The 12,124-nt window shown below is 37.8% G+C and overlaps 1 protein-coding gene across 2 annotated transcripts in view; it reads left to right on the plus strand.

Annotated features, from left to right (window-relative positions):
* The window catches only part of LOC111147311 (cyclin dependent kinase 14), a 584,276-nt gene that overhangs the window by 359,998 nt on the left and 212,154 nt on the right, over positions 1-12,124 (plus strand). For both annotated transcript variants that reach the window (XM_022503295.1, XM_022503296.1), the window contains one exon: positions 6,257-6,350. In XM_022503295.1, coding sequence (XP_022359003.1) covers positions 6,257-6,350 — 94 coding nt within the window. The remainder of the gene's footprint in view (positions 1-6,256; positions 6,351-12,124) is intronic.

Consider the following 12,124-nt stretch of genomic DNA (forward strand, 5'->3'; position numbering starts at 1 on the left):
TCTTCCAGGATCAGAGGAAACACACTCCCAGAAAGCAAAGACAAGTGAAATCCTCTGAATGTGAGGAAGGAAGCAAACTAGGGGATAGAGGGGAAACATGGAGCCTGGGCAGTAAGGGGAAACCCACCTTACATATGGTGGCTGGGAAGGACACTTCTGAAAGGAGCTGTTTGAGCTGACTCCAGACTAACAAGAAGCACTTACCCATGCACAGAGTGAGGAAAATGTGTTCTGGGAGGAGGAACAGCAGTTCATATGCAGATCGTGAAATGGGGAGGAGGACGGGGTATTTCAGGAACAGATAGCAGAGTCGCATGACTGGACTGAAGAAAGCTCCTGGATAGAGGTGTGATACGAAATTGGCGAGCATGTGGGGGCTTCCTGCGCACAGGTCTCCATTCTTAGTTTTAAGGTAGAAAGAAGCTCAAGCTATAATTTTAATAAAAATCTAATTAATTTCCTCTTACCAACACAGACACACTGATGTTAGATGTGGATAGAGGGAGGGCAGTTGGAAAGAAAATAACTTGTAATCATTTCCAAACACAACTTTATATTTATATTTATTTTCATTTATCAGGTAAGTTTTTCTAATATTTATAAAAATAAAAGGTAGTACTTTCACACAATAAAATTTGGCCTAAACACAAAAAAAAAACTTCTGAAAAAAATTCATAAAAGTAAATTCTCCTTCCCTCCAATCCATCATTCAGATCAACTCACCAAACCCTCTCTCGAGAAGAAATCCTTATAGAAGTGGTCGTATAAACACTGTTATTAAAAGTCACCCTACACATGTGCTCCCAGTTTATTTCTTTGTTAAAAATACTTTAAGATTGGGGCGCCTGGGTGGCTCAGTGGGTTAAAGCCTCTGCCTTTGGCTCAGGTCAAGATCCCAGGACCTGGGATCGAGCCCTGCATCAGGCTCTCTGCTCAGCAGGCAGCCTGCTTCCTCCTCTCTCTCTCTGCCTGCCTTTCTGCCTACTTGTGATCTCTATCTGTCAAATAAATAAATAAAATCTTTAAAAAAAGTACTTTAAGATTAGAAAACACACTGAAAGATCAAAATATCCATCTTCAAGTTTTAAGAATCTACTAATTTGGGGGGAAGAGGCATGGAAAGTCTTAAAGCATATCTACCATAGGAAAAGTGCTGAGGAAAAGAGTGAAAAGCCAGATCATTTTTGAGATCCCATTTCAATTAGTGATTTATTCACAAATAATCGTATGTATTTAATGTGTATTTTCTCTTATTTTTTTCTCCATAACTGATGAAGGTGATTTCTTCTATATCCAAGTATGCTTTTATGCGAGTGAAGTGTAACATAGAGCAGGGTTTTGCAAACTTTGTCTGTAAAGGACCAGATCGTATGTATTTCAGGCTTTTCAGGGCATATGGTCTCTTTAGCAGCTCTTCAACTCTGCTGTGAGGACAAGAAAGCAGCATAGACAACATGGAAATGAATGCGCAGCTGGGCTCTAATAAAATCTTATTTATGAACACTGAGATTTGAATTTCATATGATGTTCATAAGTCATCAGATATTCATCTTCTGGTTTTTTTCAACCATTTAAAAAAGTCAAACCCAGTCTTAGCTTATAGGTTACAAAAACAGACACTGGGCAGGATTTGGTCTGCAGTTTATGGACCCCTGTGTATTATTGTGTGTGGCCCCCGTGTCCCCAGTAGAGAGAGGGCTGATACTACTGCTAGTCTCATCCATTTGCTGCCATGAATGGGAAGGAAAGAGGTGGCTTTAAGACCGGTGGTTGTAATTGGTTCTGTCCTCGAGACTATTTTATCTCCTGGTCTGCCTGTAATTGGGGTTTTTCACCTGTATGTCCACTTAGTGACCTTCATCCATCGTGAGTCCTGGGATGCAGGGAAAAAACTGAGACCTAGCCTGGGGATAAAAGGCCAAGTTCTTAGCCTGGTGTATGGACTTCTCCTCTCTTTTTAACTCTCTCTTCCACTTTATTATAAAAGAATTTGGCTCTCCCAAGACTCCTCATGTATAGGGTCCTGTTTTCTCTGTCTGAAATGTCCCATTCCCACTCCCGTGACATCACCCCTTAAGGCACCATGTTCCACTTTCCCAGTCTCATTAGACTTCAGGAGTCCAAGTGCTTCCAAACTCTCCACACTGGGCTGAGCATGTCCTTCTGTGTTCCTTTGGTATTTATCATGGGAATTGGTAGAATGTTTTAGAATTATTGTGTTTATAGTACACAGACATACTTGAACTCCTTCTTGATAGGTTTCCCCTAACTGATGACAGTCCTAAAAGTTTACATGACTGTACCAATCAGGAGAAGAGAAGCTGAAAGAAAAGAAAACTTTCCTATTAGACTATCAAAAAAGAAAGTTATCATTATGCTAGAGGAAAGACTAAGTTATCTCTGTATTCTCTTTGTAGAAAATATTCTCAAATTCTTACAGAAGAGGTAATCAAAGATTATGCAGCCAAATTGTAGAAAGAAAAGTATTAGAGAGGTGTGTCAGTTAATAAATGTTACATTATTTTTCTGAATTTAATATTATTTGCCCTATTTGATAGGTTTAAAAACTTGCAATTTCTTGTGATTTATTTTCTCATTCGGAGTTCACTTTTGTACTCAATTTTTTATTCATAATTTTGTATACTTTTCCAAAGATTTATTTATTTTAGAGAGAGAGTGTGCGTGCAAGTAGGGAGGAGGGGCAGGGGGAGAGGGGAGACAGAGAATCTCCAGCAGACTCCCTGCTGAGCACAGAGCTGGACACGGGGACTCAATGCGAGGACCCTAAGATCATGACCTGAGACGAAGTCAAGAGTTAGCCACTTAACTGACTGAGCCACCCAGGTGCCCCAAATCTCTACACTTTTTCAAAATAAGAACACCCCAATTGTTTGACCTTCAACCTTAAAACATTGTCCTTCCATAATCATAATTACAAAGAATTATCAATTCTGGGGCACCTGGGTGGCTCAGTCAGGTAAGCACTTGGGATTCTCTCTCTCCCTCTCCCTCTGCCCCCCTCCACCCCTGCACCCTGCTCTTTCTCGCTCTCTGTAAAATAAATAAATAAACCTCTAAAAAAAAGAATTATCAATTCTGCTTAAAATCTTATTTTGAACTGTGGTGAAGAAATCACACATCTGCAGCATAAATTAAGTTTGGAAGTTCTGAGTTTAGAAGAACTGAAGGATACGTGAGCATGGGCAGGTGTTTCATACATTATCTTACCAGGTAACCAATCCTGTGTGAGCTTGAACACACTGATTACTGCGACAGCTCTAATTGTAAGCTTTGTGACCAGTTCTTATTCTTGAAAAATTTAGACTCTGTGGGTGATAATTACATAATTACTCAAATTGTCAAAAGAAGCAACAAATTAAAGGAGACTTTTCCTGAAATAAGGTTATATATCATAAGTATAGAACTTAAGTGATTGAATTCTCTCTTGGTGAGCCACAGGGCAGTCAGCTTCATCTATCAAGAGTGAGGGAGTGCAAGGGAATAGAGGGTAACGGGGGGAATAAAAGTAAAGTAGGCAGTAGTCCCTTGGTATTAAATTGAAGGGCTTTTATTGCTGTGTGGGAATAAGGCAACTCCAGTAATAAAATATTCTGCCAGGCTATAATATATTGATAGATCTGATACTTCTGCTTTTTAACTTTCTTGTGCATTCTATCACCTTTTATATACCCTTGAAGTATGCCCTCACACATCTTTGGAAAATGATGGCATCAGAAACATCTATTAGAAACGAGAGTCCATGTCCCTTAGCCGGCCGAGCAGATGAAAGCCTATGGAAAGTCTGTATCATCATATTCCAACTGAGTGAAATTGCAGCATAGATTTATCTTTTAGTCGTTCTCAGTACCGTGTTACGGAGATGATCTGGACCAAGCAAGAGAAGTGGTAACAACGTATCTGTGAGTGTGTAATGGTTACGTCACCCACCAGCGTGGCTGCCAGCTTGGTTGCATACCCAATGGGGGCAGTTGGGGCTTGTGCTGAGGGTCTCCACACCCCTAGTTGCAGCCTCTGCTGGGAAAGACAAAAGCCAAATGACACTGAGTGGAGAGTATATTCTGAATGTTGGAAGGAAGGTGTCAGTAGCTGTTGAAGATCTGAGCTATTTTATGTAAATGTAAATAAGAAGACAATAGGGCGCACCTGGGTGGCACGGTCAGTTGAGCATCCGACTCTTGGTTTCAACTCACGTCCCAATCTCGGGTTGTGATCTCAGGTCATGAAATGGAGCTCCATCTTGGGCTCCACGCTCAGCACAGAGTCTGCTTACTGATTCTCTCTCACTCTCCCTCTACCCCTCCTGCTCGTACTCTCTCTCTCTCTCAAATAAATAAAAAAAATTTTTTTTGAAAAGATAGTAGAAATGTAGGTCAATAGTCTTAAAAAAGAATTATTGACATAAAAATTTGGAAAGACACCACTTGAAGCTTTAGTCCTAACCAGGCATCTGAAGCCCCACTATTTATAAGAATATCATTGCATTTTTAGTGCGCTGATAAAATGATTGTCAAAGTGTATGTTGTGTCTCAAATCTTAAATGAAGACCACTTGTGTTAAACCCAATCTTCCTAGAACACGGATTTTAAAATAATTTGTTATTTAAATGGAACTCTTTTTATGATATTTTATATAAACATCTATTTGTTTTTAGTCATTTTGATTCTATTTACTTTTGGTATTTAGTTTGGATAGTAATTATGTGCTGTAACAGAGAAGAGATTTCTGCAAATGCATTACTTCTTTAATTCAATACATTGTTTATGTACAACTGTGATAACAAGTGGGGCAGTTACAGAGATGGAGGCCCTTGTCCTTAACCTCTAAAGGATCGGAAGTAAGTTAGACACAAGGATTTTGCTCTCCTTAAGTTGAATATGAGTGCAGCAATTGAAGAAGTATGCCAGTATGTTCATGATTCCATCAGAATGCTTTCAGGAAACAAACCCATTCAAGGTAAAACCATTTTATACACACACACGCGCACACACACACATACACACACACAAATGTGTGTGTGTATGTGTGTGTGTGCGCGTGTGTGTGTGTGTATATCCTGGAGAATTGCTAGAAGGTAGAGAGTGCTCGCAAAAGCAATGGATTATCTGAATATCCAGGCCTTAGGAAGGCAGAAACCAGGTCAATTCAGGGGACTTCATCTGCAAAAAAACCATTCTTGTTAGTCATTAATATGACTTATCCCATTGACATATGCTAGTTTCTTTCCATCTCTCTCCCAAGCGATTGTTCACTGAAGTCCCGGCAGACATATCTGACTGACTCTCTGCCTATACTATGAATTGGCTGTTCCTGCTGGGTTGGATGCAGGCCACTGTGGTCTAGGAGGCCATTACTCCTCCTGACCAGCTGGACTGTCTCACTAGACAAGGACTTTGAGCACAGCCTGATGAGCTAGGAGGGGAAGTTGACCATAGTAGATGGCTTATATATTGAATGAGAATTTAACAAAATAAACTAAATAAGGGAGCTCTTCTGTCTGCTGGAATGTTCGTGGAAGGCTTTGTGGAAGAAATGACATTTAAATTAGATTATAGAAGTTGGGTCAGATTTATATATTAAGAGCAAGTAAATGAAGAAGGATGGAGTTGTAGGTTGTGAAGTAATTTGAGTCAAGCTGTATAGGGCTATGCTGGGGCTGTGGGCAGGTCAGTCTAGCCCAGTGATTCTCAGGTCCTCAGCATAGCTTCCCTAAATCCCCTGAGCAGCCTGAGTCAACACCTGGGATCCAACTTGGACTGATTGAAATAGGATCTCTGGGGTTTGTGTTCAGATTATTTGCAGTTTTTAGAAGTTCCCCTCAGATGCTTTTGATGCAGAGAGGTTGGAGAACCCTTGGGCAGCTTGAGAGGACAGTATATTAAGAATTTGTGAAATGGGGTTGGAAAGGGACATTTGAAAAAGACTGGAGGCTTTCTAGATCAGGCCGAAGAGTTTCTTGACTATTTCCTGTAAATAGGATGGAGCTGTGAGCATTATATTTTATTGGCTGCCACCATTTTCTGAGCCCAGTGTAGCTGCATCTGTTAGAGACCTTTCAGGGCACTAGACAGAGAGGGAAAGGAAAGAAGCAGGGTCTAGATATATGTGGCACGGCCTTTGGTACTCATTAAGAATGTCATTTATTCATTGTTTCTCTATAGGAGTAGACGTCCTAATTCCAGATTTAATTTTCCAGGATATAGTGGAGTTTTTGTACAATTCTTTCTTCTCTCTTTAGGGGAGTCGGCTGCATCTTTGTCGAAATGATCCAAGGAGTTGCTGCTTTTCCAGGAATGAAAGACATTCAGGATCAACTGGAACGAATATTTCTGGTAAGTTCTTTACAGAGTGCTTCTGAGAAAAATTGGTTTCTCATTCATCCTTTCATGACAAATTGTACAGTGCTGTTGGAAAATGATTTTAAACAAATTTATTGGTTGTCACATTTAATTCTAACAATTTTTTTTGCACCTTTGAAAAAGCAGGAAATCGGTTAAGAATTGTGTTTTTAAACTACTGCACATGAATAATGTGCCAAAATGGTAGGAGACGATAGATTGTTGGTAGCAATGTAGAATAGTGGGTTAAAAATGAGGGCTCTGGGGCGCCTGGGTGGCTCAGTTGGTTGAGCAACTGCCTTCCTCTCAGGTCACGATCCCGGACTTCCAGGATCGAGTTCCGCATCGGGCTCCCAGCGACTTGGGGAGTCTGCTTCTCCCTCTGACCTTCTCCTTTCTCATGCTCTCTCTCCCTCATTCTCCCTCAAATAAATAAATAAAATCTTAAAAAAACAAAACCAAAAAAAAAAAAAAACAAAAAAACAAAAAAACCAGGGCTCTGGCAGAAGAATTTCAAACAATTTATGTAGGTGCCCCAACCCCCTTAAGTGGGTGGAGCTTAACTCTCTGCCATCCCCACCCACTTAAATGTGGGCTTTAATTGGTAACTTTTTCCATCAAGTAGAGTTTGGAAAAAGGAGGGTAGCTTTAAAATGGAGAACAGGTAAACCACCTCAGCCAGGTTTTAAAGGCTTGCATCATCAAAGATAAATCATGTTGGTAGCCTGTAGATTTTACATTACTTTACATTATTGTAAAATGTACAATTTACAATTGTACATTTGATAAAATGTGTCACTGCCTCTGTGGTCTTCCTTTCAAAAACTCTAACCCTAGTCTGATCATAAAAACACATCACACAAACTTGAGGGACATTCTACACAATGCCTGATTAGTACTCCTCAAAACTGTCAGAGTCATCAAAAACAAGGAAAGCCTGAGAAATGGTCATAGCCCAGAGGAGGCTAGGGAGCATGATAATTCAACATAGTATGGTATCCTGAATGGAATCCTGGAAGAGAAAAAAGGACATTAGGGAAAACCAGTGACATCTGGTAAAAGTGGGCAGGTTAATAAATATCAGTGTACAAATACACCATTTAATTTAAGATTTAAAGAGGAAACTGGTGAGGGGTATATAGGAATTCTCTGTACAGTTTTTCGCAACTTTTCCATCAGTCTAAAATTATTCTAAAATTAGAAGCATTTCAACTTTTAAAAATCTGCACAAAGAGAAAATAAAATGTGTTCTTGTGCCAGACGTTCTGGATTTATCACCTGCACTGTCATGTTGAGCAAGGAATTTAGTTAATTGAGCCGTAGTTTCCTTGGGGAGAAATGAAGGCTAATAACAGCACCCATCTCATAGGTTGTTTTGATGAATAATTGACTTAATACACATAAAGCGCTTTTAGAACAATGCCTGGCACATAGTTAACATCCCACAAGTTATTATTTTTATCAAAGCATTTTATACTGAATGTTTTTGTTCAGTAGAACTTCCACATTAGCTAATATTCATATAAACCTATTTTTTAAAACATGGAATCAGAGCCAGACAAATTAAGGTCTTTGGTGACAGGATTCAAGCTGTATGCATTATAGCAGTCAATCACATTATCATACTTTTACCTTCTTGAGTAAGACTCCCATGTAAACTCACTGGGGCAAATTTTAGTATGGACCGTAGCAAGAGATGAACTTACGTATTAGCATGTATTTTAGTTATGCAAATGCAGCATTAGTGTATAGCTTTCATATTAAATATAAGGACCCAGGAGGGTGTAGTGATATGAATTGAGACCCCCCCATCACTATTGTGTTCACTACTGTGTTCATCAGCAGTAAAATGATTACAAAAGTGGGCAATGGAAACTAGGGAATCGAAGCACACATGATTCCTCCAGGCTGTATCCTATATACCCTAGGTGCCCCTGTAAATCATGGCAGATGGAGAAATAGCAGAGTCCCTAATATTCTAGAAACCTTCTTCCAAGTGTTGCTGTATTGATTTCTTCTCCCAGAAGCTGTCTGTATCAACTTTCCTTTTAATTTTACTTATTTTTTTTAATACATAAAGTCCCACATTGAATGTTAAAATGTCTTACGATTATAAGAACAGGGCATCTGTATACAGAAAATTTCCAGTGTCTAAAAGCTGAAAAATCACACTTTTGTCCTAAGAAGCAGAGAAAGCCACATTTAATGTTTTTACGTATATTCTCCATTTCTATACACATTAAGAAAAATTAAATCATATTTTATATACCTTTATAACTTTCTTTTTTCATCTAACAATTTGTAATTAACACTTTTCATTGAAAAATGAATTCAGAAACTTACTGTTCTTAATAACAAAGGAGTGTTTCATTGCATGGATGAGACGTTTTTTGCTTAATCAGCCCATGGTAATAGCTTGTTTACAGTCTTTAACTATTATTAAGTACTGCCAGACACATCCTTTACATACTAATCCTCTTAGTTAAAAATAATTATTAGAATTCAAAGTCCTTAATTCGATAACATTTAATTTTCATAAATTTATTGACTGTTCTTACACTTAGATCCCTTCATCTATAGTCATGAAACATTTCCTTCTCCCTGTTCCTTAAAAAACCTCTTACTGATTTGATTGAGATTATACTGAGCCTGTAGATTATATTAGGAAGAAAATATATAAAGTAGAGCTTTCCCATCTAAGAATAAATTATATTTCTTTATTAATATTTTATGGTCCTTTGCATAAGTATTCGGTTTTTATCACTATTTTCTCTTCCTATTTTCTACCTAAGCTTTTATTTTCATTCAGTTATTTTACATATCTTTCCAGAACTATTTTCTTAAAAATATAATAAACTTGTTTATTTTTATGTCACTGAAAAAAATAGCAAAAGAGGGAATTTTAATGGGCTGTGGTTTGCATCATAAAAATTTTTATGCTAAAACATATCTTCAAATATTTAGCCTTTTAATTTATTTGAAGCTGAACTATAATAATAATAATAATAATACCATTTAATTATATTCTGAGAATAATTTCCTAAACTTTAGTTTCAGCCTAACTGTTCGCTCTGCAATAATTATTGAATAATGCTTATATAACCTTGTTAAATTACTGATTTTTATACTAAAATCACTAACTTACTATATTTGAAATCAGGAAACTTCAAAGGGGAATCATATAGAAAGAAATATTTTCATATATACATTATTTCCAGATGAATTTAAAAGAAAAGGAAATGGTTATATAAGTGAGATATATGCTACAACAATAGAAGCAAAAAATGAGTTTCATAAAAGCATGGTTTATTACTAGAGTTAGTCAAAGATTTCATTTTATATATTATTTTTGTAATGCAGTGATATCCAATAGGTACTGTCTTGTTGGATTGCTTCCTGTTTGCAAATTTTCCTATTATTATTATTTTTAATGGCAATAATTTCCTAACTTTATGGGTATTCAGAGACCTTTGAGCTATGACTAGGCTTTTAATAAATCAAAGAAATAAGATTGCAGATTTCCCATGGAATATTGGTATGTGAAACCACAATTTGCTCCTGTTAGAGCACAGAGCTCCTTAAATGCAGATAAATATCATGATTGATGGTAATAGTTTCTTCATTTACTGTAGTTTTTTTTTTTTTTAACATGTGTAATGATTCTAACAAGTAAAATGTTCTTTGGCAATTAGGAGATAAAGGTCATTGTCTGTATAAAATTGCTGCTTTAGAATTAAATAGTATTATGTTGTACTCTGAAGAATGAGACATGACCACAAAGAGAGAAATCTACAGACTTCTTAAGACAGTTAATGTTATCATCTTAAATCTTATTTTCTCTACGAAATTGTTTAAATTTGCAAAAAGTAAATTTATATCCCATCAAATATGGAGACTATCTCAGGAATGGTGCAGTCACTGGAAGAAGAAATTTTACTAATCCAGAATAGTTGAATCACTGGGAAAAAATGCTTTTCCTCGGTGACCTTTTATGTCTGGTCTGAATCAGAATTACTATTAAAGCATGATTAAATCCCCTTTCACAGGCTTCTCCTATAAATTGCCAGAGACTCTCTTCTAAAGTGGCATTTGTGTATCCGGCCTCTGGTAAGGCATTGCCAAGGAGATAATCAACATTGAGAAGTCATAAAACATGGGATTATTTGGTTTGTTTTGTACTTTAATACAGGGATTAAGTCCATTCATTCTCCTGTGAACTGTGTATAGCAAGGCAGTTAATAACTTAGAAGATCAAAATTAATAGCTTGTTACCCAAGACAACTAATATAATTAACTCCCACACACTGAGTCTTTCCAACAAATACAAAAGGCAACAAAGACCAATAAGTAAAGCCCTTATATTTTTCTTTCGAAGATTTTCTCTTTCTTTTTTTCCTTCTCTCCCTTGTTTGAGGGAAGGGAGTGGTGCATATTTTTAAGTTCATCGAACTTATTTCTGCAGCATAATAACTGTGTTGATGTAGATTAGGTGAGCTGGTTCTGCTACAATCTGGGATTTCGCCACTAAATCATTTTCCTGGAAATTGTGATATTCCTATGCAAGAAAGGAAGGAAAGTGATGGAAGTTTGACAAATTACATTCAAGACATTTTGAATTGCCAGGTGAATGGGCACCTAGCTGTCTGAGCAGTAACTCTGCTGTTAGGTGAGAAGAGTGATTTATATTCATTTCTCCAGCATTACCTCTTTCTTAGTGTGGCATGAGGTATGCTACTCACCTTCGTTATTTGCAAAAATAAGCAGGAGATGTATTCATCCTGGTAAATATATATTCAAAGTGACAAAAATCAGAAGTAATAACAAAAATTTGTATTCTGATCACATTGTTCCGAATTGAAAAAGAAATCCACTTGGTGGAACCCTGGGAATATGCGTCTCTCTCACTTCACAACAGCTGCACAAATGGCAGAGAATGCTTGCACAGCTGCCTGAGACCTTTGGCAGATGCTTCTGGCTTTGTGTGGCTGGCTGGTGGCCCAGTGTACAGCGGCCATGACAGAGGAGCTGGCATGAGTTAGTTGTGGGGCCGTCCTTGTTCTCCCTGCCTTTGACTATTGATAACCCTGAGGATCTCACCTCTCCCTGTTTTCTAGATCTTTGGGCCTGCAATGAAATTTCATTGAGCAATTGTTTGTTATCCTGTTGTACATTACTTGATTAGTACAGTTGTTCAGATGTTCCTCTTCCTTAAATATATGTCCTTCAGAATCTGTGTGCGTGTGTGTGTGTGTGAAAAGAGCCACTTGCAACTTTGAAAACTATTACTCAGCCTGGCTTTTGAGTCACATCCTTGCTTAAGCCTCTGTGTTTTCCAGAGAACTAACTGTAGAAATGTGGTCTTCAGATTCAGTTCAGTCCTTGTTTCCCCAACCTGCTCTGTGTCCAGGCTCTTAGCTCAAACGATAACATTGAGGTTTCATGACTGGCTGAGATGGCCATATGGAAAGTAAGAGAAAACCTGGTGGTCATTATCTTTAATGGCTGTTACCATCCATTTAGATGTAGTAGGCAGAATGTTAAGATAGAATATTGAGATCACAGATTGTGTCCCCAGTACCACTATTGGATTTGCTTGAGGTCATTTCTGGCAGACTTCTTCAGCACTCACTTTGCAGCACTAGATACAGTGGATGTAAAGGAATTGTGTGTCATGGTGTCTGCCCTGGGGAAACTGATGATGAGGTGGGCAGGCAAGACATACGTTTAAGAATAAAGTCATGAATCATTGCTGAGCAGTTGGTCAGCAG

Source organism: Enhydra lutris, unplaced genomic scaffold (assembly GCF_002288905.1).
Source record: "Enhydra lutris kenyoni isolate GAN:26980312 unplaced genomic scaffold, ASM228890v2 scaffoldscaffold16, whole genome shotgun sequence".
Taxonomy (NCBI): Eukaryota; Metazoa; Chordata; class Mammalia; order Carnivora; family Mustelidae; genus Enhydra; species Enhydra lutris.